Source organism: Vombatus ursinus, unplaced genomic scaffold, assembly GCF_900497805.2.
Source record: "Vombatus ursinus unplaced genomic scaffold, bare-nosed wombat genome assembly UNPS02014973.1, whole genome shotgun sequence".
Taxonomy (NCBI): Eukaryota; Metazoa; Chordata; class Mammalia; order Diprotodontia; family Vombatidae; genus Vombatus; species Vombatus ursinus.
Window position 1 is genome coordinate 12,294,738 of NW_020954751.1, and position 27,320 is coordinate 12,322,057.

The 27,320-nt window shown below is 43.2% G+C and overlaps 1 protein-coding gene across 1 annotated transcript in view; it reads right to left on the bottom strand.

Moving 5' to 3' along the window:
• Positions 1-1,350: 1,350 nt before the first annotated feature.
• The window catches only part of ST3GAL1 (ST3 beta-galactoside alpha-2,3-sialyltransferase 1), a 35,863-nt gene continuing 9,893 nt past the window's right edge, over positions 1,351-27,320 (bottom strand). The window contains exons 3-7 of the mRNA XM_027845484.1: positions 22,803-22,999; positions 20,416-20,595; positions 11,191-11,236; positions 7,943-8,062; positions 1,351-6,119 (exon numbers count right to left, since the gene is read on the bottom strand). Coding sequence (XP_027701285.1) covers positions 5,946-6,119; positions 7,943-8,062; positions 11,191-11,236; positions 20,416-20,595; positions 22,803-22,999 — 717 coding nt within the window. The 3' untranslated portion in view covers positions 1,351-5,945. The remainder of the gene's footprint in view (positions 6,120-7,942; positions 8,063-11,190; positions 11,237-20,415; positions 20,596-22,802; positions 23,000-27,320) is intronic.

Below are 27,320 nucleotides of genomic sequence, written 5' to 3' on the forward strand. Positions count from 1 at the left end.
TATGACTTCTGACATTTACTAGCCGTATGATCCTGGGCAAGTCACTGAAACCTGTTTGCCTCAGTTTCCTCATCTATAAAATAAGCTGGAGAAGGAAATGGCAAACCACTCCAGTATCTTTGGCAAGAAAACCCCCAAATGGGGTCATGAAGAGTTGTACGCAACTAATTAACTAAACAACAACAAAAGTTAGTACATATAATGATTAAGGCAGATAGGCAGGCACTATACATCACTTATATTAGATGTTTAATAAATGATAATTGAATTAAATTGCTAAGTTAAACTCATCAGCTAGATGGCAAAGTGGATAGAGTGTTGGACTAGGACCTGAGTTCAAACCCTGCTGCAGACACTTAGCTGTGTGATTCTGGGTAAATCATTTAACCTGTCAGCCTCAACTTCTTTACCTGTAAAATGGGGCTAACAGCCCTTAACTCACAGACTAGTTGTGAGGATCAAATGAGTCAACATGAGTTGATAAAGCAATTTGCAGGCCATAAAAAGTTTCAGAAATGGCTATTGTCATTATCATCATCATTATTATAAATGAAATCTTAAAGTTTAGAGTGGGATCTTAAGTTTAGAACTAGAATAGACGTTAGCGGTCTGATGGGATGTTTTGGGTTTAGCACCAATTCAGCCCCCATCTCCTACACCTTCTTCACTTTTCCCCAGTCTCAGACAAGGAGAACTGAAATTCATTATTCACCAAGCACTTGTGACCTCTCCCTTTGAACCTTCCATAGCACTTGGCTTGTTGGTCTCTCATGGTGTTTAATATAGGATCACAGGTTCAGAGCTAGAAGGAACCTCTGAAATCCTCTAGTCCAAACCCCTGATTTTACAGATGCTCCGGGAGATTGAAGTCCATCAAGAAGTGACTCGGGTGACAGTCACACAGAGAGTATCAGAGATAAAACTTGACTGACTCGTGGTCCTTTGACTCTCAATCTAGGGCTCTCTCTACTGTGCCCACAGTACTCAAAGCTCAAGAGTCTATCTCTGACAGAGACAGGCTATAGAGCATTAGGTTGCTGAAGTAGACCTCAGAAGGCTTGAGGGACCCTCCTTTCTTCCAGTTTCTCTGGAAGAGAAACCCAACTTTCACTTTGACCCTACTGGTAATACAAACATTTCCAAAGGAAGGGATGGAGGGCGGGGAGTGGGAGAAGAAGACAGAAACTTTAGACATTTTGGTCACAGCCAAATGTGAGAATTTGTTTCACTTGACTGTATATTTTTTTTTCAAGGGTTTTTCTTTTCTTTTTTTTTCCTGGAGGAAGAGGTCTAGAGAAAATAGATTTTTTGTTATGGTTATGCCAGACAAAACCAAAAGGACAGTTAAAAGGCAGTAAAATAGTTCTTTATTATTTATTCTGATTGAATCATTGAAAATGTTTAACAATAAATAAAATATTGCTGAGATCTGAGTTGTTCAGACTCCTCTCTCTTCATTCAAAATTTTTATCAACTGCTAATGCATAGCGACAGAGCAAATAAAAGATCAAGACAAAGTTGAAACAAAACCAGAGATGCAGCAAAGACTTTTTTTTTCTTTTTTTTGTAAAAAGTGCTTAAGAAACTTTGGCTTTGAGAGCGAATCCTCTCCAGAAGTGCTTAAGCAACTGTGTGAGGGGAGAACAGTGCACAGCCAGGTGTTCAGTTCATGCTGGTCCAGGTGCTTCCTGAACTGGGCTGAGAAGCAAGAGACAGTTTCTGGCCCACAGGCCACTTGTCCAGCACCATCCCACACCCATCAGTCTTGATTCCAAATGCTTCAACACTCAGACTCCACCTTGAGCAATATGGGTGGGTTTCAATTTATCAATAGGGATTGTTTTTTGCCTTTCTTTGCACCTTTAGCACTTAGCACAGTGCCTAGCACACAGTAGGCACTTAATAAATGCTGGCTGGGTGGGACAAGTTTCCTTTTTTTCTTTCATACACAAACATGTGGGACTATCACTGACCAGAAGGTCCAAGCTCCTGGGGGTGGCTTCTGGAAGGGGAAGGTGTCCAACCTTTGTTAAGAGTAGAAAAATTACAACCTTCAGTGCATTCAACATGTTCCATCCATTCTTCTAAATAACTCCATTCAGGACTAAAAGTGGGACAATGGGATAAATAAGGTCATCAATCATAGAGCTGGAAAGGACCTTAGAGGTAATCTAGTCTAACCACCTCATTTCATGGGGAAGGAAACTGAAGGCCAGAGATGATGCAACTCAATTAACATCACACAGGATTTGAACACAGGTCCTCTGACTCCAAATCCAATGGCCCCTTCAATCCTTCTTGAATGTCAGAATACCCTCCTCTCCCCCTTTAAAAGCCAACAGTGTTATATTGCACAACAGCAGGTCACAGTCAGAGTTTCTAACTTCTGTCAAACTCTGAATAGCCTCTCAGAGGACAGAGACAATGAACTGTCTCCTCTAAGACATCCCTCTGGACATCACATGGCATGATAGAAATGGGATGGTGCTGTCAGTAACCCTGATCTTGGTCACCAGCTTATCACTGGAACCAGAAGTTTCTAATACTTGAATCTGTTCTTTTTAGACTCCAAATACCATTAATTGGAATAAAACTCCACTTACTTGAGATGTTATTGGCTTGATTATCTAATCCCTACCTCATAGAACCTCTGGCTCATTTGGACCAGTTTGTTAGGAGGGGCCCCCGTCTAGCAGGGTCAAGGCTTACCACCTTGAAATGGTCTCCCTGACTGACAGAAAGGTACCAGGGAGTCTCTTCTCTTTAGGAAGGGGTCTGAGCCCTCTTTGTACCAGCTAGATTTTCAAACATGAGAAAACTTTCTTAATTAGAATGCCAGTGCCCAGAAGGCTCAGTGAAGATATTGGGGTTTTATTGTGGGAGGTGGGTTGATGGGATGCACTCAGAATTTAGGAAAAACAAGCAAATTTGAGGAGTATAAAACACAATCAATCAGAAATCAACAGACTCCTAGGTTCTTGCCCTCTCTGTGACACTTAATAGCTGTGTGACCTTAAATGCATTAATTTACCTCTTGGAATTAAAAAAAAGGGGCGGAGGAAGGGTTGATTCCTTTGGCTCTATGCTTTGTTGCAGGATCTCCTCCAAGTACAAAACAAGCTGATTTCCAATGTTTAGTTTAGTCTTTCTTTCTTTCTTTTTTTTTTTTTTTTAAGTGTATCCTCCTTGCATTGGAACCCATTTAGCACAATTTCCTACCTCAATCAATGAAGACATACTGAGCACGATCTGTGTGCAGGGCATTGTGCTAAGTGTGCTCTAAGAAGAATCTCCACCTATTGTTTTGGATGTAAGAGAAAGGTCATCACAGGGATGACCCACAGGTGTGATCCTTAATTTGGAGGAAAAGTTTCCCCACCTTTCACTTATAAACTATATAAAGACCTCCAGTGCTGGGCAGCTCACTGCCCCCACACCTCTCCAAGGGAACACACTCTATTTTTGCCTACCTCATGACTCTATTCACCAAAGCCAGAAAGTGAATTCATCCTCTGTAAAAGGAACTGGTTACTGGACGTGTTCAAACAGGGCCTGGATGATCACTGGTCAGACATGTCCTAGAGGGGATTCATGCTTCAAGCACAGGCTGGACTGGATGGATTCTGAGGTCCCAGGATTCTGAAAACTTTTGGCTTCAAGATTCTGGGATCCGCCACAAAGGTTGAAACACATACTGTGCGACTTTCTAATGCAATGATATAATACTGTGTATGACAGCCATCTATCTTAGTACCCATTCCCCCTACTAAACCAAAACTTCCTGAAGGTGGCAACTAAGCTTTATTCTTCTACCATTTGGTATAATATTGTCTCTGCATACAGAAGGAACGTGGCAAATGTTTGTTGACTCTCAATCAACTAGAAGATTAAAATCATCAAATACTCTCTTCCCCTGTAATACCCTGACACATTCCTGTTACCTAATATTTTACTTTATCTGAAGGAGTCCTTCAGTAGAATGGAGGCTCCTTCAGGGAAGGGACTGTTTCATTTTTGTACTTGTGACTCCCGGCATGGTGTCATGCACCGTGAATGCTAAAATGCTTGTTGGATTGACTGAGTTGAAATCGAGCTCAGTTAATGCAGGAGGCATAAGGTTTCATGGTAGGAATCGTAGCAATGGAATCTTACAGGGTAAGGTCTAACTCTAGGGTATCATGTCCCAACATAACATGTATGCATATACCTAATCTGAAACAAAGCCCTAGTCGACCAAGAGGAATGCTGCCATGCAGACTGAAGAGCTTTGCCCAAACCCATCTGACAGCACTGAACAACTCAGTCGGTGATTTCTCTGGATGAGCCCTTCCCAAACCACAAATGCCCCAAGCACCATGGCTGCAAATCAAACCAGCAGTTCTGGAAGCTGCTGGAAGCCTGAGCATCCTGGCGAAGCTGCAGTGGGGATAATTAAAGCCCAAGATGGGACGGTGACATGTACAGCATCAGTTCATTTTTCTAAGAATCAATAAATAATTTGGAAAGAACACAAACGGGGAAGGAAGAGGCGGCAGCAGAGATGAAGGACAAGCACCACTCTTCCCACACGTCAATCACTGCCCCTGTCAGTCACATCTCCTCATGGTTGGTACCAGGTGCCATATCCTCATTCAAACAACTGGATCCCGTCGTTGTAGCCCAAAGACTGGGACTATCTTGAAATTCTATACACTCCCTCAAAAGGCATGAGGACCCCATGCCAGACAGTTTTTTAAAATATACTTTAAATGATCAACACATTTTATAATCTTAAGACTTATTTTCCTCTCTCTAATTTGGTAACTGGCTTTTGAGACACATAAGATATTCAAAGTAGCCCTGGGCCCAGCGGAGGTAGAACTCAATTGTTCTCCTCACCACTCTCTTGCTCCCCCAGCAGAGCTTGGGTGCTTTACTTTTGAGGAAATGGGGCAAACGCTGCCAGAGTGGGAGTCACGTTTTCACGGTCTGAGTTCTCTCTTGACCCAAAGAGTTCAACATGGGGCTCCTGCCTCATTTTAGCAAAGGAATGAAGGTTGCTTTCCAAAATAGAAAGGCACGTGGAATAATTAAATGTCCAGTCTGCTCCAAGTTGAGAAGGATTTCAACCAAAACCTATTTTTCCAAAACAACATTTGCTTTAACACCAACTTTCCAAAATAACACTTGCTTTAAAAAACAAATAGAGAGAACACAGTGGAAGAGCAACCTGGTCTACACCAAAGACTTATACATCTTCCCATTCTTTCCTATGCTGATGTAAGAAGTATCTGATAAATGTTTTGATAAAAGCTTTGAGACCAGAGGTCTTTTTTTTTTCCCTTTGAGGGCCAGTGTATGAGTGAACAGAGAAGACCTTTTGATCTTACCGAGCAAGAAGCCAGACACCGGGCCTGCCTGGTGGATACTTAAAAAAAACCCAGCATTTTCCCATGAATGCTAAAGCAGACCAATGAGGTAATCATTAAAATTTTAAGAAATTATGATAATAATGATGGTTGTATTCTTTTTTCTCAATCCTGGTCCATCTGGAATCTTCCCCCTTCACCGGAAAATCCTTGCTCTGTTTCAAGAAAGCAGGGACGGAATGCCTCTAGTCACACGTCTCTAAATAAGGCCCGTGTTTCTTTCTAGAAGCATGTGTTGCCATCAGGTGCACCCATCTGACTCCTGCCCGGCATCTGCCCATTCTCCCCATTTCCCACCCACCCCGTCTCAAGCACTGAGATTCTCCATCTGTTACCGATTCTCAAGGATTGTCTTGTAGTCCCAAAGGAAATAAAAGAAAGTGTGAAACAGATACAGTCTACTGGTCTAGCTGCCATTCACAGCCCCGATGCCCGTCACATTTTTCCAGCTCACAGACCCCGAAGAAGGAGGCAGGAAGGAGCCAGAGGCTGAAATTACAGAGAGTGATCCACTGCAGTTTTTGGCCTGTCCTGGGGTCATCTCCCCTTGAAGATTCGTATTTTGTTAAGGGATGCTAGTGTGGTGGTCACGTTGGATTCAAAGTCACCATCATGAACACCTGTTTTTCGGAAAGCTCCAGCGGAAGGGTTATTCTCCCAATAGTGATGCCAGTTGCCTTTACTGTCAGCCCCAAAACCATAGAGATCCACCTGACAGAATAGAACAAAAAAATACAATTTAATGGAACATGCATTTATTAAGCTTCTCCTCTCTGTTAGGCACTGTGGAAGAAGATGGGGGAATACCAAGAAAAAACAAACCAGCCCTTACTCTCATGGGGATTATATTCATTCTAGAGGGCAGGGGGGAAGAAACATGTACAAATATAATTAAGTAGAAAATTTACACATAAATACAAAGCAACATGAGGAGGGAAGGTCCAGATTACCCATTCCACCTGTTACCTCTTCCAGGGGCACTGTTCTTTGACTCTTCCTGGAAAAGATTCCTGGCTGGGGGCAGGGGGTGAGTGGGTTGAGTTATGACTTATAAGTATGCTCTGAGTCATCACTGTGGCTTTGCAGCCAAATAGGAGAATTAGTTCTGAGAGGGCATTAAGAGAGGACACCATATTCAGAACAAAGGAGGTGAAGGTACACATTCCCTCTGACCCCAGGTACGAATACTGGATTCCATCCTGGGGATCACATTTGAGGAGGCATAGGAACAAGCTGGCGTACATCCAGGGAAGGGCATACAGCATGGCCAGTGTCAGACCCCGGGGAAGTAAGCTCCCTATACCTCACTCATTATCCTCATCTAAGAAATTAGGGCACTGGACTCATCACCCTTTAAAGTCCCTTCTCACTCCTTAACCTATGATCCTATGAATTAGGAATGATAGATGGAAGTGGAAGAGAAGAACTTTTAAGCTCCCTATCACTACACATAATAAATAGAGCTACTCAAAGACAGCATGGGTTCCTTCATGCTCTCAGTCACTGAAAAAGGTCAGGTGGAAGTTAGATGACCCCTTGTTGGGGCAAGAAAAGAGGGCATTCCTGAATGGCTGAACTAAACAAACTCCAAGGTCCCTTCTGATTCAGATGCAGTGATTCTGTTGTCCTCCATGTTTTCAGATACTTTGCTAAAGGGCCAGAAAGCAGGTGAATTAAGAGAGGTGTAGGGGGAGCTGGGGCTGGGAGTCCTCAGATTGGAAACAGATGGAGGACAAGCAGGGGATGGAGATGGGGGTGGGGCTCTTGGTAAGGTCTGGATGGTAAATAGAGAACACAGTGAGACCTATGGTTGGCTTTGGGGACTTTGGGGCAGAGGGGATGAGATAAGCATCTCCCTGCTGTTCCGTAACTCCAGCTGACAGATTTATTCAGAATAAGAGTATATCCTCCACTTCCCCACCTTTTTTTGCTAGCTCTTCTGGCTGAGTAGCTCCCCTCAAAGCAACCTAACCCAGCTCCTGAAAGTTAAACCAGGACTCTCATCATTCCTAAAGATCTGCTTTTTAAAAAATTTAAAATGAAATTAAATTTAAATTTTAAAAAATTTAAAAAATTTAAAACAACATTCAAGAAGATTATTCCTATCCTTTCTTAAGTCATTAAGTCAACAAGTCAATAATCATCCAACAGTTGACATTTTCCCTGGCCCTCCTCCCCACCTGGACCTCTCTCCCTTCTCATCACTGCCTCCTAGCTTCAAGTCAGCTAAAGCCCTACCTCCTGCAAGAGGCCTTCCCCAATCCGCCCTAATCTTAGCGCCTTCTCTCTGGGAAGATCTCCAGTTTGACCTGTAGGGCTCTTGTTTGTACACAGTTATTTCCAGGTCACTATATGGGAGAAAAATATCATATTTTCTCTCCCATTTGACTGTGGGCTACTTCAGATCAGGAAGCATTTTTTTTGGCCTTTCTTTGTATCCCCAGCAGAGTGCCAGACACACAGTAGACACTTAATGTTTTTTTTTTTTAATTAAAAAAGAAAGAAAGAAAAGGAAGAGAAGTAAAACGTTTTACCTCATCACATATGTGCAGGGAAAGAATCACAGAGAGAATTCCAGTGGATGGGTACCTTCCATGGCTCTGGAGCCAGCTGTCAAAGACGTATTTAATGAATGCTGGGTGGTAGATCAGAATCTGGGTAAGAGAAGAGTAGCACATTGGTCAGCAAAACAAGGCAATGATGTGGGAAGAAAGTCTTAGATGGGGACTGGGAGGAGCTGTGAGGCCTGGGTTCCAGCCCTAGCCTCATACGCTGGCTACCAAGCTGTGGGATCATTTGCTCTGGGTCTCAGTTTCTGTAACTCTTGAATGAGAGAATAGGGCTGGATGTTCTCTCTGAGTACTTTTCCACTGCTAACCGACTGTATTCTAAGGTCTCTTTCAGTGCTAATATTAATTTTTTTTAAAAAAATATTTATTTTTAAAATTCATTTTAAAAAGTTTTGAGTTCCAAATTTTCTCTCTTCCTCCCACCCCTGCTTCACTCATTGAAAAGGCAGGCAATGTGATATTAATTATACATGTGAAATCATGCAAAATATATTTCCATATGAGCCATCTTGCCAAAGAAAAAGCAAGAAAAATAAAAGTGAAAAAATTATGCTTCAATCTGCATGCAGAATTTGTCAGTTCTCTCTCTGGAGGAGGATTAGCTCTCATCTTCTATATTCTAGCTCGTCAAGCTTTGAGACTGTTTTCTAAGATCTGAGGAGAGAAGTGGCATGGTTTAGAACAACGGTGTCAAACGCAAATAGAAACAGGGCCCCCAATACGGAGCCCTGTGGGCCACGTGTTGGTTTTAAAATGTCGTGTTATCTATGTTTTCTGGTATTTTTATTTACTTTGTTAAATATTTCCCAATTACATTTTAATCTGGTTCAGACCAAACTCGGAATGTCGTGGGCCATATGGAGTCTCATGTTTGATAACCTCTTTGTTGTTGTTCAGTCGTTTCAGTCACGTCTCACTCTTCGTGATCCCATTTGGGGTTTTCTTGGCAGATATTGGAGTGGTTTGCCATTTCCTTCTCCAGTTCATTTTGCAGATGAGGAAACTGGAGCAAACATGGTTAAGTGATTGGCCCAGGGTCACACAGCTAGGAAGTGTCTGAGGCCAGATTTGAACTCAGGAAGACGAGTCTTCCTGACTCCAGGCCTGGTGCTCTATCCACTAAACCACCTAGCTGCCCTATGATAACCTCTGGTGTAAAGAATGATGGGTTTGCAGTCAAGAGAGACTTGGGTTCAAATGCTAGCTCCTGACCCTGCATTCAAATCCTTTCTTGGGATGCCTCACACATTCCACAGAACAGACACTGATATAAACTGTTGCACAATTAGCTATAAATACATCTCTAGCATTTTATTTGCGCTTTTTTTCTTTTGCCTATGCACAAAAAGGACTGTTTAAAACATGCGTTCTTGTAGCAGCAAGGCGTCGTCACCGCTGTGCTTGGCTGAGTTCACAAACTTTATGTGATTATGGACAGTTGCCCTAATCTCTAAGCTTTTGTTTCTTCAGCTGTGAAGTGGGAATGACATTAAGACCTGCAACACCTCCCTCACATGGCACTTTCGGGGATCAGACGAGACGCTCTAAGTACTCCACACACGTCAGTTGTTATGACTAGGGTCTAACACACCAAGGTCCTTTCCAGTTCTAGTACTGCAAGATTCAGTCATACACACACACACACACACACACTCACACACTTGAGAATCCCTTGGCTGAACTGACAGTGGTACTGGTCTGATCCCCTGGGTGCTAGACAGAAGGAGGCACAGAGATTACCGATGGGACTTCTCTGCCCCCCCCTCCCCATTTCTCTTTAAAAATCTTGACTAATTGGGGGATTTCAGATTCCCTCACTGCCTTGAGATCTCCTGCTGTGTTTGTAATTATAGTGACAGGGAAGTGCTTAGGAAACCCACAGGACTCTCTTCTCAGGGGACTTGGAGGTTAATTGGTGAGATTTCTGTGTCTTGTATCACTCCTGCTAAGATACAAGTGACTGCACTACAAGGAGGGCCCAGATTGGGGGTGGGGGGGGCCGGTGGGCCCTGGAAGGGCACCAGTACATGCTGTGCCTCTTTCTCAGAGTGCCAGTCAGCTTCTCCTTGGAGGGAGGGAGGGAGGGAAGGAGGGAGGGAGGGAGGAGTATTTCAGGTGGTTAGTGTTCATTTTTCTGCTGGAGAAGGCAGGCATCTTGGTTTAGTGGGCATAACAGTGAACAAGGAATTCAGGTTCTAGTCTTGGCTTTACCTAGGCTGGCGAGGTGACCCTGGACAAGTCACTTGCCCACTATTAGACTCAGTTACTTCCTTTGTAAAATGAAAGAGTTGAATCTGATGATTTCCAAGATCCCTGTGAATATTAAGGGTCCTGGGGTAAGCCTGGATACAGGTCTCCTTACTCCCAACCCTGCCGATTACCCACTAGAAAGTCTGTCATTACTGATGGAAGGCCTTGTAGGTAGGGGTTAAATACTAACTTAGATCCTGAGGTGGGAAGGGAGAGATACAAAAGAACAGGAGAGGTGTTCCCTGGCCTCAAGGGGTTTGCAAACTAACGTTTGGCATTTGTTGGCCCAGGTTACAAATAACTGGTCTGGAAGGCTGAATAAGGCCTACTTTCTAGATTTGCTCTTTGCCAGGGCTGGGGGTGGGGGGGGGCAGCGTTATAGGCTCTAATCCTTGCACTCTCCTAATCACCTTGCCTGTCTCTCAGCATAAAAGTAAATTACAACTTACAGATGTCAAACTTGGAAGATAAGAAATGTCCCTAACATCTCATGGCCTATAGGACCATAGATGAGGAAAGGGAGGCACAGTCAGGCTCAATAACTTGCAAAGAGTCACACAGCCAGAAGGTATCCGAGGCTGAATTCAAACGCAGGTCTTCCACTCCAAGTCTAGACCTTGTCCACATAGGACGATCTAGTTCCATGTTGGTGAGCAGAGGGAGGGGAGAGAAGGAATGGCAATGTTCTTGGTGTGATGGGAAGGGAGTTTGATGCAAGTAGTAGGCTTGTTATCAGAAGACCTGGGCTTCAACCCAAGCCATGTCGCTCACAGAACATGTGACCATGAATAAGGCATGTGTCCTCTCTGAGATACAGATTCCTCACCTGTAAAATGGCTATAATAATATTTGGCTTAGCTACTTATGGGGTTGTCATGTGGATCAAATAAGGCATTGAATGTGACGGTCCCTTGTGACTGGAAAGTGCTATTTTTAGGAATATCACCATTTCTCTGACTCACCTTTTCTTTCTTCACATGTATTTTTCGGGGAACAGGAACATATGTGCTGGGAAGGAAAGACAAAGAAAAAGTGGAGTTAGTAATAATAATAATATTATTAATAATAACAGCAATTACAGAGCACCTTAAAGCTCGCCAAGCATTTTACATATGCATTTGATCCTCACAACAACGTTGGGAGGCAGGTATTATTATTCTGCTCAGGGATCCACAGCTATTGAGGGTCTCACTGATCCCAACCCCGATACTCTATTCACAGAGCCACCTGGATGTCTCACCAGAAACACAGGACAGCTCTACCCAAATGCTTCTGAATAAGTGGCTACACTGATCTGGGCAAGCATTTCCTAGAGGCAAATAAATAACAGAAGAAATAATCAGCAGCCAGCAGCATCAGGAAAGAGGAAAGAATGCAGACCTGGGCTTGGGTTCTAATCCTGCCTTTGATGGTACTACCTGTATGGCCTTCGGCAAGTGACTTGGTCTTACTGTCTCTTTGTTTCCAAATCTGCAAAATGAGGTGGGACCATAGATCAGATGACCTCTGAGGTCCCTTCCAGCCAGAGATCTACAATCCTGAGATCTATAACGCTTTGGGTATTCACATAACCAGAGCCTGCCACGTTATGGCCACCAGGGGGCACTGGTGACTAGTTTTTGAGTATCCTTTTTAAAAATTTATTTTTATTTTTTTGAATAGGAGCATAGATTTAGAGTTGGAATCATTTAGTAACTACTTCATTTTAAGGCAAGTTTCCAAGACACAATTCCCATACTTATTTTACTTTATAGGGTTATTGTGAGGAAAGAACTCTGTAAATTTTAAAGGACTGCAGAAATAAGAGGCATTATTATTATTGTTAATAATAATGACAATAATTATGTTTCTGCATACATTTACAGCAATGACTTTTTTTTAAAAAAACAGAAGCATAGAGGTAAAGGTAGAATCAATCAATCAGTGTTGTTTCTGTTCAGTCATTTCAGTCGTGTATGACTTTTTGTGATCCCATTTGGGGTCTTCTTGGCAAAGATACTAGAGGGGTTTGCCATTTCCTTCTTCAGCTCATTTTACAGATGAAGAACTGAGGCAAACTGGGTGAAATGACTTACCCATGATCACACAGCTAGGAAGTTTCTGAGGCCAGATTTGAACTTAAGAAGATAAGTCTTCCTGACTTCAGGTCTGGAGCTCTATCCACTGTGCCACCTAGCTGCCCTAATCAATCAGTAAATACTTCATTTTACAGATGAGGCAACTGAGACCCTGAAAAACTAAGTGATTTGCCCAAGGTTACACAGGCTGTAAATGGGCCAAAACTTGAACCCAGATCAGATTTAGAGCCAGGAGGGTACTTAGGAGTTCATTTAATCCAATCTCATTTTCTAGGTGAGGAAAATGAGCCCCAGAATGGGAAAATGACTTGCCTTAAGTCATACATGCACAGAGACAGGATTTGAACCTAGGTTCTCTGACTTGAAATCCTGGGCTCTTTCCCCTCCACCCAAGTATAGCTAAGATCACTACAGCTGAAGATGTACTCTAATCCTTTCATCTTACAGATGAGGAAACTGAGATATTCTTCCCCTTGGCCTCACACATCTGGACCACTGTACTACAGCTTCAACAAATAAAAATTAAACCAAAATTAGCTCACTGCCCACACAGAGGGGGGAGGTTCCTCATTCCTGGAATCATCAAATGTCAGAGTTTAAAGAGACTTTAGTGATCATGGAGAGGTAGCTAATGCTAGTGGGATAAGCGAAGGAACTGGAGGCCAATGGCCAGTTTCATTTGTTATTAGCAATGTGTGACCCCAGGCAAGTCTCTGAGACTCAGTTCCCTCTTCTGTAAAATGAGAATAATAATAGTTGTCTTATTTCACAGGGTCACTGTGAGGAAGGAGCTCTGTAAATTTTAAAGGCCTGCATAAATGGGAGGTAGTAGTAGTAGTAATTTTGTTTCTGCATAGATTTACAGCACTGAGAGAAATGAGAGGAGACATTAGAGAGGAGAGGTAGTTTGTGACCTTGCTTCTGCCACCCTTGATGTCAACTCTGATCATGGATTTTATGGGGCATAGGGGAAGTGGGGAGCAGAAATGATGGCATTTTGTACTGCTACTAATGCATCTTAGAACCACTCATTCCAGAACATTGTGGAAAGGACTACAACAGACCTGCTAAAACCGATCATTCCTAATTCTTGTTGTTTTTTTTAATTGAATCTTGCACAGAAATAATTAAAGTTAAATGAATTAAATTTAAAATTAATTAAAATTAAATTAAAACTAGTTAAGATTAATTGAATTATTATTATTGTGGTTAATAACAATAATGATAAATTTCTAATACAAGCCTGTAACTGCACAGATGAGGAAGCAGCAGAAGTAGGGGGGTAGCCAGTAGTAAAAAAACAGGGATGAGAACCTTGGCCTCAGCTCTGCACTCTTACAAGGACATCACACAGATGCCCTTTCTGTGCTGCCTTACCATAACTTTGCAAATCTTCCTGCTATCTAGAGAAGCACGAGACTGTGAGCTATAATAGACCACTGAAGAGAGGAAGGGTGGGGTGCAGAAGGGGATGTGAGAGCCCAGAGACAAACTATCAACCACAGAGCTCTTTCGAAGCTAACAGAACTGTGCCTTAGAACTTTAATTGCAGAAAGCAGTTTTTCAACTTCCTTTCACAAATATCGAGCATATTGACATCAAAAGGTAAGTGGGTCCTGAAAGGTAAATTGCCTCTAACACATCTCAGGCCTTTCTGGAAGCTGTAAACTAGAACCCTGCAGAGGATCATGGTGCCTTTCGGCTTCCTTGGCCATCAAGAGAGTGCAGCATTTGCCCCGAGGAGAACCTTGTTATGAGGGCAGCTTCAACCTGGTGGCCACCTAAGTGCGAGGCTGTGTTGTATGGGGAAAGAACCACCTGGCACCCTGGCTTTTAAGATCAATGCTGCTGCTCACTCACTATGTTTACCATTCCTGTCTCTATGCCTCCATTTAACTGGATGACAGTTGGACAGCTGGAAGGGAACTCGGAGATCATCTCGTAAGACTTTCTCACTTTACAGAAGAGGAAATGGAAGCTCAGGGAGTTTAAAAGGCTTGCTTAAGGTTCCACATAGGGTAAGCATCCCAGGGGAGATCTGAACCCAGGTCCTCTGACTCCTGAGCCAGGGCTCTGTGCAAAGTACCATGGCTTTGCAATAAGAGGTTAGACTAGATGATCATGGAAATTCCCTCCCTGCTCTGGAATTCTGGGAGATTACCTCTATCTTTTCTTCTTAAATAAATATACCTATCTGTTGTTGCAAGATCTACAATTTTTTTCTTCACAATAACTCCATGAGGGAGATGGGCAAAATATCATCCCCATTTTACAGATAATAATAGCTAGCATTTATGTAACACTGAAGTTTGCAAAGAGCTTTACCTTTACATCATCGGATTCTCACAACAACCCTAGAAGATGGGTGCTATTGTTATCCCCATTTTACAGATGAGGAAACTGAATCAGAGAGAAGTTAAGTGACTTGCCTAAAGTCACACAGCTGGTCAGTATCTGAGGCAGGATTTGATTTCAAGGCTTCCTGACTCTAGAGCCAGCACCTATTCACTACAGCATGCTGCCTCTCTAAATCGGGCCCTCTGAGAACAAGCAAAACAAATCAAATCCCTTTTTCCATATGATAGCCCTTCATACACTTGAAGACCACTATTATGCCTCTCCCTGCTAAACATCTTTGGTTCCTCAAACTATTTTTCTCTGCTGAATCATCCAGCTGTCACTAACAGTAGAGTCAAAGAGAGCTGAAAGTGACATGTTACGCAGTGAGCCAGCTTGTAAGTTGGAATTTGAACCCAAATCACCTGGCCCTAAATCCTGGGTGTACACCAGGCTGTTGCCTCTCTCTCCTTCCTCCAGCTCCCTCTGGTTGACCTGGAGACAACCTACATCAAGTAAAATGCAGGGCCTTGTAAAGCTTGGGTGGTGGCTGAGCCCATGGAGGGATACCAGCCAGAGCCTGGAGAAGCCAGGCTGATGAGATCCTGGGCTCAGGGTGAGGCCAGTGCTCGAGGAGGTCCCAATGACTGGACATCAAAACTGCATGGTGGGGTGGAGGGAGAGGGGAGAGAAGGGGAGAGGACACAAACTGTCACTGGGAATTGTTTCTCTGATTTATTTTTGCTTCACACACTGAGTGACCCTGGATAACTTGTTTCTCTCTGGACCTCACTTTCTTCATTGGTCAAATAAGGGGGTTGGAATAAAGGACCCTGAAGGGTTCATCTAGCGTTAGCATTAGATTCTTCAGACCACTTGGCTTCAGCTCTACCAGGTACAGAATCCTTTGTTCGGTGTCAAAGCCCTTCACAACCTGCCCCCTTCCTCTGTGCCCTACCTTTCCAGTCTTTTTTCAAAATTTTTTTATTAATTTATTTTGATTTATCAACAATCACTTCCATAAGCTTTTGAGTTTAAATTTTTCCTCCCCCTCCCTCCCCAAGATGGCACCCTATCTGATTTAGGCTTTACATGTACATTCTTATTAAACATATTTTCACATTAGTCATATTGTAAGGAAGAATCAGAAGCAATGGGAGGAACCACCAGAAAGAGGAAACAAAACAAAACAGAAGAAAAAAAAAGGCAAATAATATGCTTCGATAAGCATTCAAACTCCATAGTTCTTTCTTTGGATGTGGATAGCATTCTCCACCATAAGACTTTTGGAGATGTCTTAGATCCCTGCATTGCTGAGAAGGGCTAAGTCTATCAATGTTAGTCATCGCACAATGTGGCTGTTACTGTGTACAGTGTTCTCCTGGTTCTGCTCACTTCACTCAGCATCAGTCCACACAAGTCTTTCCAGGTTTTTCTGAAGTCCGCCTGCTCATCATTTCTTATAGCACAATAGTATTCCATTACATTCATACACCACAACTTGTTCAACCATTCCCCAATTGATGGGCATCCCCTCAATTTCTAATTTTTTGCCACCGCAGAAAGAGCTGCTATAAATATTTTTGTACATGTGGGTCCTTTCCCCATTTTTATGACCTCTTGTGCTATTGCTGGGTACATTTTACAGCCCTTTGGGCTCAGTTCCAAATTGCTCTCCAAAATGGTTCTACCTTTCCAGTCTTATACCTTACTCTCTTCCACATCATGGCATGGCCTCCTGGCTGTCCCTCGAACAAGACATTCCATCTGCTGACTAGGCATTTTCACTGGCTGTCCACCTTGCTGGGAATGCTCTCCCTCCTCATCTGAGTTCACTAGTTTCCTTTAAGTTTCAGCTAAAATCTCACCTTCTGCTAGAAGTCTTTCCCAATCCCCTTAATTCTAATGTCCTCCTTCTGTTGATTATCTTGAGTTTATTGAATGTATCTTGATTGTACAACATAGTTGTTTGCATGTTGTCTTCTCCATTAGACCATGAGGTCCCTGACCTCAGGAACCATCTTTTGCCTTTCTCTGAATCCCCAGTGCTTCACACAATGCCTGGCACATAGTAGGTCTTTCCAAAGGCTTGCTGACTTGACACCAAAGGCAGGGAAGGGAGATGAGCCATCTTGGTGTGCAAGGCGACCACAGATGTGTGTTCAACAAATTCTGAGACGTGACGGCTAGAGCCCTTCTCTTGAAAGCTTGGAGGAAGTAGATTCACTGAAGTATTTGGACTTGGAATCAGGATGACTCAAAGTCACAATGTGGGTTAATAGCACAACTGGAACTGGACTCCTGACTCCCACAGTTCAGTTGACTTTCTACTATGAGGCAGTTGCTAAAGGTATCATTATCATTATTATTACCTTTTTTTCAGACGAGGACACTGAGGCTCAGGGACGGATTTGCCCATAGGCAGTTATTAAGTGTCAGCAATGGGATCTGAAGCTAGCTAGGTGGTGCAGTGGATAGAATGTCAGGCCTGGAGTCAGAAAGACTCATCTTCCTGAGTTCAAATCTGGCCTCAGACACTTAGTAGCCGTGTGACCCTGGGCAAGTCACTTCATTCGCTCTGTTTGCCTCAGTTCCTCATGAGCTGGAGAAGGAAATGGCAACCACTCCAGTGTCTTTGCCAAGGAAATCCCGAAAGGGGTCACCAACAGCTGGACACGACTGAGAAAACTACTGAACAACAATGGGATTGGACCTTAGGTCTTCCTTTGTCCGAGTCCAGCTTTTCCCCCCGCTAAGCCACATAGCTGCCCATTGACATCTTTTTCCTTCAAGGCCCAACTCAGGAGTTACATCCTCCATAATCCTCCCAGTTAGAAGGGCTCTCCTTCCATTCAAATTTTCTTACACAACTTCACTACTATATACTACCTTCACTTACACTTATTTGTATTTATGCATTATTTTCCCCTCTCTCCCCCCATTAGATTGTAAGTTCCTTCATTCATTCACTTATTAAAAGTGATTTATTAAATGTTTACTATGTACAGGGTAAGATGGTAAGTGCAGAGAACCTTGCCCTACAGCAAATACTTAACGAACCCACGTTTGCTGAATTGAATGAATTTGTATCAATAGAGCTGGGTAGGCATTGGTAGGCATTGTGAGCATTAACTCTGGAGGGCCACGTCAATGAATGTAACCTGATGACAAGTGGAATCTCTGCTCCTGGTAGGTCTGTGACTCTTTTTATGGGTCTCATTCTTCAGACTGGATAGATGAGAGAAAGTATTTTCAATATTGGGGAACACTTGCTGTTTCCTTTGCCATTGCTGGGAAAAGCAAGAAAACTTAGAAATGCCGACTGGAGAATCCTTCATGGTATGGAGAGCACAGTGGGCTAGAAGAATTGCAAATTCTCCTTCCTCTAGATTCGATTCAAATGCCACCTCCTCCATGAACTTTATTCCCCCTCTGCCACATTCTCAACCGCTAGGTTGGAAGTGATTTTTTGAGTCTAAAGGTCTGCAGATCACTCGGTTTATAGTTCTCTTGGCATATCTTCTATAGCATGCTTAGTATTTGAAATGAAGAGAACCAACTCGGATAGAAGACCTGGGTAGAAGCCCCACCTTTGACACATGTTGGTTGTGTGATCTGGGTCAGGTCCCTTAGACTCTCGATGGTCTAGAACAGTGGCAAGAAATGAAAACAGAAATGGGGGACTGTTCATAAGGATCCCGGTGAGCAGTAGACTGGCTTGGATTCAAAATGAAACGTCACCTATGTTTTGTTGTATTTTTACTTTGTTGAATATTTCCCAATTACATTTCAGCCGGTTCAGACCACGCTGGGGAGTGCTGCAGTGTGTGTCCTACGTATCCCAGGGTGGTGACCTGCATTGGTAGGGGAGTTTCTTCACTTGGGAGTTTCCTATATCAATGAAATCTCAGGTTCTATCCCTATTCCTGTTCGAAATCATAGGCTAGGAGGGATCTCAGAGGCTCCCTTGTCTCACCCTGTCATTTTACAGAAGAGAAAATGGAGGCCAAGAGAGGTTAGAACTTGCTCAAGGTCACAGGTAATAATTAAGGAGTTTCAGATTTAGAAATGATATAAACTTCAGAGATCACTTGCCCAAGACCTCCACTTTATGGAATAACAAGAGCCAGAATTTATACAGCATTTTAAGGTTTGCAAAATCCATTACAGATAATATCTCATTTTATCCTTCCAACAACCCTGGGAGAAAGATGCTATTATGATCCTCATTTTACAATAGAGATAACTGAGGCACAGGGTAAGTGACTTGCCTGGGGTCACACAGCTAGCAAGTATCTGAGGTCTTTCTGATTCCAGGCCCAGCACTCTATCCACTGTGCCGCCTGGCTACCTCCATTGATTAGCTATCTTTGGGCAGCAAGAATAGTATGAAGGGGCTGGGCACTTGAGGAGGAAGGTTCCAGAACAAGAAGGCAAGGGGTACAAGGAGGAGGGCAGAGCTTCCAAACCACAGAGGAGGTAAAGTGACTTCTTCTGGGTCACACAGTGATCTGCGGAACCAGAAACCACACGCAGACCTCTTGACCCCAGGTCTAGTACACAGTGGATGCCAACTGATTGCTTGTTGATTTACTGACAAATTCCACATAGTTTTCTCAGCGGATGAAGCACAGCCCCGGGAAGGTGTGATCAGGCACAATCCTGCTGGGTGACTTTGGACAAGTGACTCTCCAGGGCTCTGGGACAGTTAACTTCTGCCTTCAACCAAGTCTGCTCAGTTAACAGGATTGAACCCAGCTCATCCCAAAGTCAAAAGAACTACGCGGGACGACATCAAAAGGCAAGTGAGTCCTCCAAGCTGAATTGACTCTGACACATTTCAGGCGTTTCTGGAAGGTTGTTTGGTGCTGAACCTTAATGTACTGCAAAGTCCAACTTCCCCTGCTGGGCTTGTCCTGGGGATGTGGAGGGTCATTTTCTCAGAGAGGAAGAACTGGTTCCCACGAATGACTTGGTTACCAAGAATACTCCTCAGTTTTGGCCACATCCAATTCCTGTAATTAGCCCCTTTCCCATAATGGCAGGCCACACAAATGAAAGGACTTCCTCTCTTTTATTTCAACACTCCCAAACCCCAAGATAGGAATTCACCTTTGAGCTTTTCATTGCCTTAGCTATCTTTTCCAAACCCTTCTCTTCTGGACCGCACATTCTACGTTCTTTGCTCCAACCTTCTGTATTCGAAAGACCTTTTCAGTTCAAAGGCCCACGATGCACACTTTTATTAAGAAGATTATGCCTCGGTGCCTCAAGTTAGCTTACAAGTTGATGGCGCCTCCCATCCCAAGTCTCAGGTTCCCTTGTGACATAAGTCATTTGTTCTCCTTTCTGGGAAATGGGGAAAGCCAATAAGACTTAACAATGTTCAGCTCCCATATCGATAAAATTAGGTTGGACTTGCCTATTTGATAATCTATAGTCTATGTTCCTTTATTCAACATGAATTTATTTAGCACCTACTGTGTGCCAAGCACTGTGTGTGGTGCTAGGCTCTACCTTCAAGAAGTTGACAATTCCATGTGTCCCTTCCAGCCCTAACATTCCATGTTCTAACGGTCCTTCCTCCTCTAACATTTAATGTTCAAGGGAACCTTCCACCCCTACATTCTACATTCTAAGATCTCTTCCAGACCCAATATTCTACATTCTTTGCTCCTACCTTATATATTGGAAGGACCCTCTCAGGCCTAAAGGCCCACAGCATATGCTCTAATTGAGGAGATTATGCCCCGCCACCTCAAGCTGACTTACAAGTTGATGGTGCCTTTGGTCATAGCGCTGATCACCCACTGCAAGTCCATGGTCTTGAAGGGAATCAGGATCATGCTGACGTTTTCTGCCAGCTCCCGGAAGCTCTCAGGGTACACCAAGTGGTGAGTGGTCTTCCTTCCAACGTCAGCTTCAAAGCCAGCTGTGGGAGCCCGATTCATCCTGAAAACAGAAAGGGCAGATAGGGAGGGAAGAGAGGAGGAAACCAACTGTCAGCAGGCATTACTTCTCAGATTTTGTTTTGCTACATGCACTGGGTTACTTTGGAAGAGTCACTTCTCTCGGGGCTTCAGTTTTTTTGTCTATCAAATGAGGGAGCTTGAAGGGCCCTTCCAACTGCAACATTCTGTGATCTTTAACTTTTAACTCAGTCTCAGCATCAGTTTGGCAAGTCACATAGGAGGTTGGTGAGTGGAATACGAGTCTCTGGATGGTGATCTGACCTGACCTGAAGTGGTAATCAGTTCTGAAGGTACAAAAACATAGGGCTGAAGAGAGACTAGAGGTTCAGGGGGATAGGGCAGAATGTGGTTTCAGGGACTGCTTAGGACCCCATCTAAAGCTCTTTGCTGACCTGACCCGTTGCATCTTAAATATATTATGTCACCTAGGATGCTAGAACATCTTGGTTTTAAAAGAAATAATGATACTATCAATCAATCAATACACATTTATTAAGTGCCTACTATGTGCCAAGCACTATGCTAGATGCTGGGGATACAAAAGAGGCAAAAAACAGTTCTTGCTCTTAAGAAGCTTATAACCTAATGGGGGCAACAACATGCAAAGAACTAAGTATAAACAATGCTAACCAGATAAGCTGGGCATACTTAACAAAGGGAAGTCACTAGAATGAGGGCTGAGAAAGGCTATACTAACAACAATTTACATTTTTATATCCTGACAGTTTAGAAAGTACTTTAAGTAGAGTATCTGATTTGATGCTCACAACACCCGCATGAGATGGTGCAACTATTATTGTCTCCATTTTTCAGATGAGGAAACTGAGGCTCGGAAAGTTTAAGTGACTTACTTGGAGTCACACAGATAGGAACAGGAAGAGTTGGAACTTCATTTTAAGTCTTCTGACTTCCATTATACTAGGGTTTCCCTCTCTTCCCCATTATACTATGCTTTCCATAGGTAGGGGTGCTATTATGATGAGATCCTTTTCAAAACCTAGTAACTGAAACCCCTTGGATGGGGTCCAAGATGAATCAGCCTTATACAAATTATAGCATATATAGTGAGTAGTGTTATATAGCATATAGCGAATAGTGTTACAAAAGCAAGGCTATAGAATGTATTTTAGTGATAGCACTCTACATTTCTGAAACTGTATTGGCTTAATTCCTTTGGATGTCATGTAACACTTCACATGACCTTCTAATGTCCTTACCATGTAATATTATAGAATAGAAGCTACATTATAATTAAGGTCCTTGAAGGCAAGGAATATTCTCACAGCGGGCCTGGTGCATAATAGATGAATGAACAAATATAACTAACTGTACTGGGGTCTCATAACCCCAGCTACCAACTAGAATACAAAGTCTCTGTGGCTAGAGAATATTTCTTACTGAAACTTTGGGTCTTCCACTGCATGTTAGATAAATGTCTGATACTATCATCTGTGTAGCACTTCTAAGTTTTTCAAAGATGTTAGATTGCTGAATTTGGCGTCAGAAAGACTGAAGCTCAAATCCAGCCCCAGACACTTACTAGTGTGACCCTGGGCAAATGGCTTCATTTCTTTCAGCCTCAGTTTCTTCATCTGTAAAATGGGGATAATAGCACCTCACTCACAGTTGCTGTTACGGTCAGACGAGAAAATATACATAATTTTTTGCAAAGCTTAAAGTGCAATATAAATAAGTTGTTGGTCTCATGATTAATATTATTATCATCTGATGCTCCCAATAATCCCTATGAAGTAGATATGGAATGGTATTAATATTCACATTTGGCAGATGAAAAAATTGAAGTGTGGATAGTTAAAATGATTTGCTTAAGGTAATACAACACGGGGGCAGCTAGGTGGCGAGGCGGATAGAGTTCCAGCCTTGGAGTCAGGAGGACCTGAGTTCAAATCCAGCCTCAGACATTTGACACTTACTAGCTGTGTGACCCTGGGCAAGTCACTTAACCCCAATTGCTTAAGGAAAAAAAAAAAATGAAGGAAAGGTAATATAACACATCAGAGACCAAACATGGACTAGAATCTGATTCTCCTGATTTCCATTCCAGTGACCTTCCTACAACCACCTGCAGCTGCCTCTCTCAGGGATGGCCAGAAGGCAATGTTACCTAGCGAGTAGCACCCTGGGAGTTGGGAGACTACTGGTGGCCAGGAGGGCCCCTTCACTCACCGCAGCACAAAGTCATGGTTGTCAATGTCTCTCCCATACTGGGACTGCTTCAGGTTTCCCGAGTTGCCCACAACAGCACAACGCCTGCAGATCAGAGGCCCTTTCTCCAGGAATGGGTCGACATCGCTGGGAACAATGCGGAACAGCTCCCTGAAGGTGTCGTTTAGTCTCCTGGGCAGCCTCTCCCTCTGGAGTTTCTGTGAGCAGAGGGCCAGAGGAGACACACATTCAAAAAAAATGCCACAGGCATCCTCAGCAAGGGAGCTCCTCTGCTGCTGGCTGCTCATGGTACTAATGACCAAGTGGGGCTGGGGGAGAAGGCAAAGATGTTTCCTTGTTGAGTGGCTCACTTGGGAACTGTAACCCTACCTCTGAATTCTACAGCAGGCCCCTGCTATACTATCATGTGAGAAATAACAGAATAAAACTGCTACATACAGCAGGAGACCCGGGTGACAGGACAGTGACCTCACCTTGTCAGGTGTACCTTTTTAGGTACAGGTTAGACTCAAAGGCCTCTCATATCCTGAGATCCCCTCCACTCTGTGTCCGCTGCTCTGCCTGGCTTCAATTCCTTGGTCTGAGATGGTCTTGCCAGGACGAGCTCATCACTTACAATCTCACCTGACACCACCTCCCTCTGCCTCCTTCCCCTCTGACTGGAGGGTGGAATACCCAACTCCTTCTAATGCTTTCTTTACAGAAAGCAGGAACTTGGCTCTCAGGCCCTCCACTTTGTATCTGCTGCCACGCCTGGGTTCAACTCCATGGAAAAGATGCCCCTGGCCAGACAATGCCTGGTCTCTACCTCCTCCGCCATGGCTCGCCCCCACCAGCCTTCCTGTTGTGTGTTCTCTCCTTCCATTAGACTGTAAGCTCCCTGAGGGCAGGGACTATTTTTCTTTCTATTAATTGTATCCCCAGAACTTGGCACAGTGGTACACAGTAGGTGCTTAATAAATGCTTACTAAATTGGATTGGACTGAGACTCAGTCAATCAACAAACATTTAAGTTCCATGAACTGTGTGAAGTGCGAGGAATACAAAGAAAAATTTAAAAATAGCCCCTGCCCTCAAGAAACTTATATTCTAATGAGGTAGACCACAAATATACAAATTGATACATACAAGATAATTACAGAAGAGATGGAAGCAGCCTTAGACGAGTGTGACTGTGACTGGGACTGAGGAAAGACAGAAAAAGCCTTCTTCAGGAACTGGTACTTAAAGGAGGTCAGGGATTCTGAAGCAGAGATTAGGAGAGAAAGCATTCCTGGCGTGGAGAACTGGCACTGCCAAGATGGTGACAGAATTTGAACCATTGTGTGTGCAGAACAGCAAGGAGGTCAGAGTATGTGGACAGCAGCAATGTTTTTAAAGACTGCAAAAACACAAAGGGCCAGACCGTAAAGACCTTCATGTACTGAAGACAGTGTGGTCCTAGAGGTAAGAGGGAGTTACCAAGGAGGCAAATTTCAGCTCAACAAAAAGGGTCGCTACCTAACAATTAGAGATACCCCTGAAATAGAATCATCTGCTTTGTGAGGTTGTAAGCTATAATTAGGGGGAAATTTTCAGCTGCAAATTCTGAGTCAGCAAAAGCATTTCACCCTTCCTAGGTCCTGTGATTTCACTGGAGTGGGTACTCCCTCCACAGAAAAAATCACAGCCTCTCCCAAACTTAGTAGACTGTTTTTGAGAGTTGTTGAGTCAGCAAGAATGACTTAAAAAAAAAGGTCAATTCACATTACTTATATTGCACCTATGGGGTTCTCTAACTGTGTCTAGTTCTATGAGAGACACCACAGAAGTAAAAAACAAAACAAAATAAAAAAAACAAAAACAAAAAAAAACATGGTTCCTACTCAAGTAGAATAGGGCTGCCTTAGTGGAAGAAATTAAAAATCTCTATAGTCTGGTAATGGAATGACCATTGGATCAGCAGGAGACCAGGGTTCTTGGTCCTGGCCCTGCTAATAACTTGCTGGGTGAAAATGGGCACATCATTTCTCCACAATGGACCTCAGTTTCCTCATCTATAAAATGAGGAGGTTGGACTAAATGATCTCTAAGGTCTCTTCCAGATTTAATCAGATGTACTGTATTTCTACGATTTTCAAATGCATGGGACACTAGCAGCTTTGGAGTCCCCATATCCATAGGCATCACTGAGCTGAAGGGAGGACATAGATACCTTCTGTAAAACTAAAGGAGAAACTCAAAACGTAAAAACAAATGTTAAAACAAAAAAAAAGTTTTAACATGTAATTGGAGAAAAAAATAAAATATATTAAACTAAAAGGAGATCTTTCACAGTCCTCCCAGATGCTAGCTACAGCCTTCCCCTCCCGCTTCCATGTACTCTATACTTATCTTTGCCATACCCAGAGGTGTTTTCATGTTTGCCTCCGTCATCAGAATGTGAACTCTTGACTGTCATGATAATGTAAATAAAAAGGACAATGGATGTTGCAAAATTACAAAGAACAAAGTTGGCCCCAAAAAAGAGATATGTGAGGATACTTCCCTTGACTCAGCTACAGAGGGATGTGTGGTGGCTGGGGGAGAATGGATGTGGCACATTTCACATGGTGCAAGGTTTGTCTGTTTTGGGGTCTTTTTGGATGCATTGATCAGTTTGCTGATTTTATTTCTTTTTCTCCTTTTATCTCCCTTAAAATTTTCTTTGTTCTAAGAGATGCCTCTCTGGGAAGTGGGAGGGATAAAAGGGGGAAGTTTAGGCAATGTTAAAAAAAAAAAAAACAAATGCTATCAATAAGAATGAAAAAAAAAATTTCTTGGATATAGAGACTGATTTTGCCTTTCTTTGCATCTCCAGTGCTTAGCACAGTGCCTGGCATACAGAAACACTTGTGGACTGACTGACTCACTGGTGTACTATGGCACCCGTATCATAGGCAGGTTCTGGACATGAAGTCCAAAAGAAGACTTGGGACTTTTTTAATCCTTCCTAGGCCAACAGAGCCTGAAGGTCATACACAAGTGTTTAATATATCAGCCAACGAGCAAGCCTCTCTAGTGGAACTAAGGAAAAAACAAAATAAAAATCATTGCAACAAGCAGAACTGTCCAGAAGTGGAGTGGGCTGTCTTAGGGAACCCCCCTCACTGCAGATTTTTAAGTGACTTTTAGTGATGCTCCAGAAGGGATTCTTGTTTAGGCTGGACTAAACAACTTCTGGGGACCTTCCCAAGTCTGAGGTTCTATGGTCCTGTGCTTCTGGGAGGGTGTGGTTCTCCTCACAGGTTAGAGTTTGCTCCAAAGCAGCCCAGTTTTCCTTGGTAACGGCAATAACATTTTCCTTTGAGGATGTATCTGCCCTCAGTAGGATTGGATGCACCTGTTGGGAGGGTAATCTCTTCTAACATGTTTCCTTTGGTGGAGGAAGGGGATGGGTGGGGGTCTGGTTGAGTCACTAAGAGCCTAGTGACCATGGCTGTTGTGTAAAACCAGGCTATTTGATGCAAAACAAACCCCAATCCTGGCTTCTTCCCAGAGACTATAAAGTCTTCTCGTAGCAACCCCAAAAGCAAACAATCTCTCCTACCCTTCATTTTATACTAGAAGGTTGTATCACCCAGGGGGAGGCTGTGTAACTACTGCTAACAAGTGACAGAGGGCATCTGAAATTGGGGCTTTCTTCCGGTCAGGATGACTCAGGTTTCCAAGGAAGCCAACAGTCCACAAGGTTGAGATAGTCCTGGGCTGGGGTGGCGAAGCCTCTTTATAGAGACTCATGCTATAAGGACAGGCTCCCACCCAGGACATGGCTCTTTTATTAGTCAGTTTGATCATGATGCTTTCCCTCTGAAATTAGCATCTATCTAGCTCGTAAACACGTACAGTTATTGGCGTGTTGTTTCTCCCATTAGAAAATTAGACCTCTCTAAAACTACTGGTTTTTGTTCTTGTATCCCCAGTGCCTAACACAGCGCCTGGCACATGGTGATTGCTTAATACTTGTTGACTGACTAAATGTCTACAGAAGCCCCTGTAGGGACTATTAGGGACTGTGGGGGTCAGGAAGACCTGAGTTCAAATCTAGCATCTAACACTTACTAGCAGTGTGACCTCCGTCTACCTTAGTTTCCTTAACTATAAATCGGGGATAGGGCAGTTAGGTGGTGCACTGGATAAAGTGCCAGGCCTGGAATCAGGAAGACTAATTTTCCTGAGTTCAACTCTGGCCTCAGACACTTACTAGCTGTGTGACCCTATATAAGTCATTTAACTTTTCCTCAGTTTCCTCATCTGTAAAATGAGCTGGAGAAGGAAATGGCAAACCATTCTAGTATCTTTGCCAAGAAAACCCCAAATAGGGTCACATCTGACTGAAATGACTGAACAATAACAAAAATTGGGGATCATAATAGCACTGACCTCCCAGGGTTGTTGTGAGGATTAAATGATTAAATTAAACATTAAATTAATATTTTAAAGCATTTTGCAAACTTTAAAGTAATATAAAAGTTAGCTTTTTTATAATTTTTATTATAA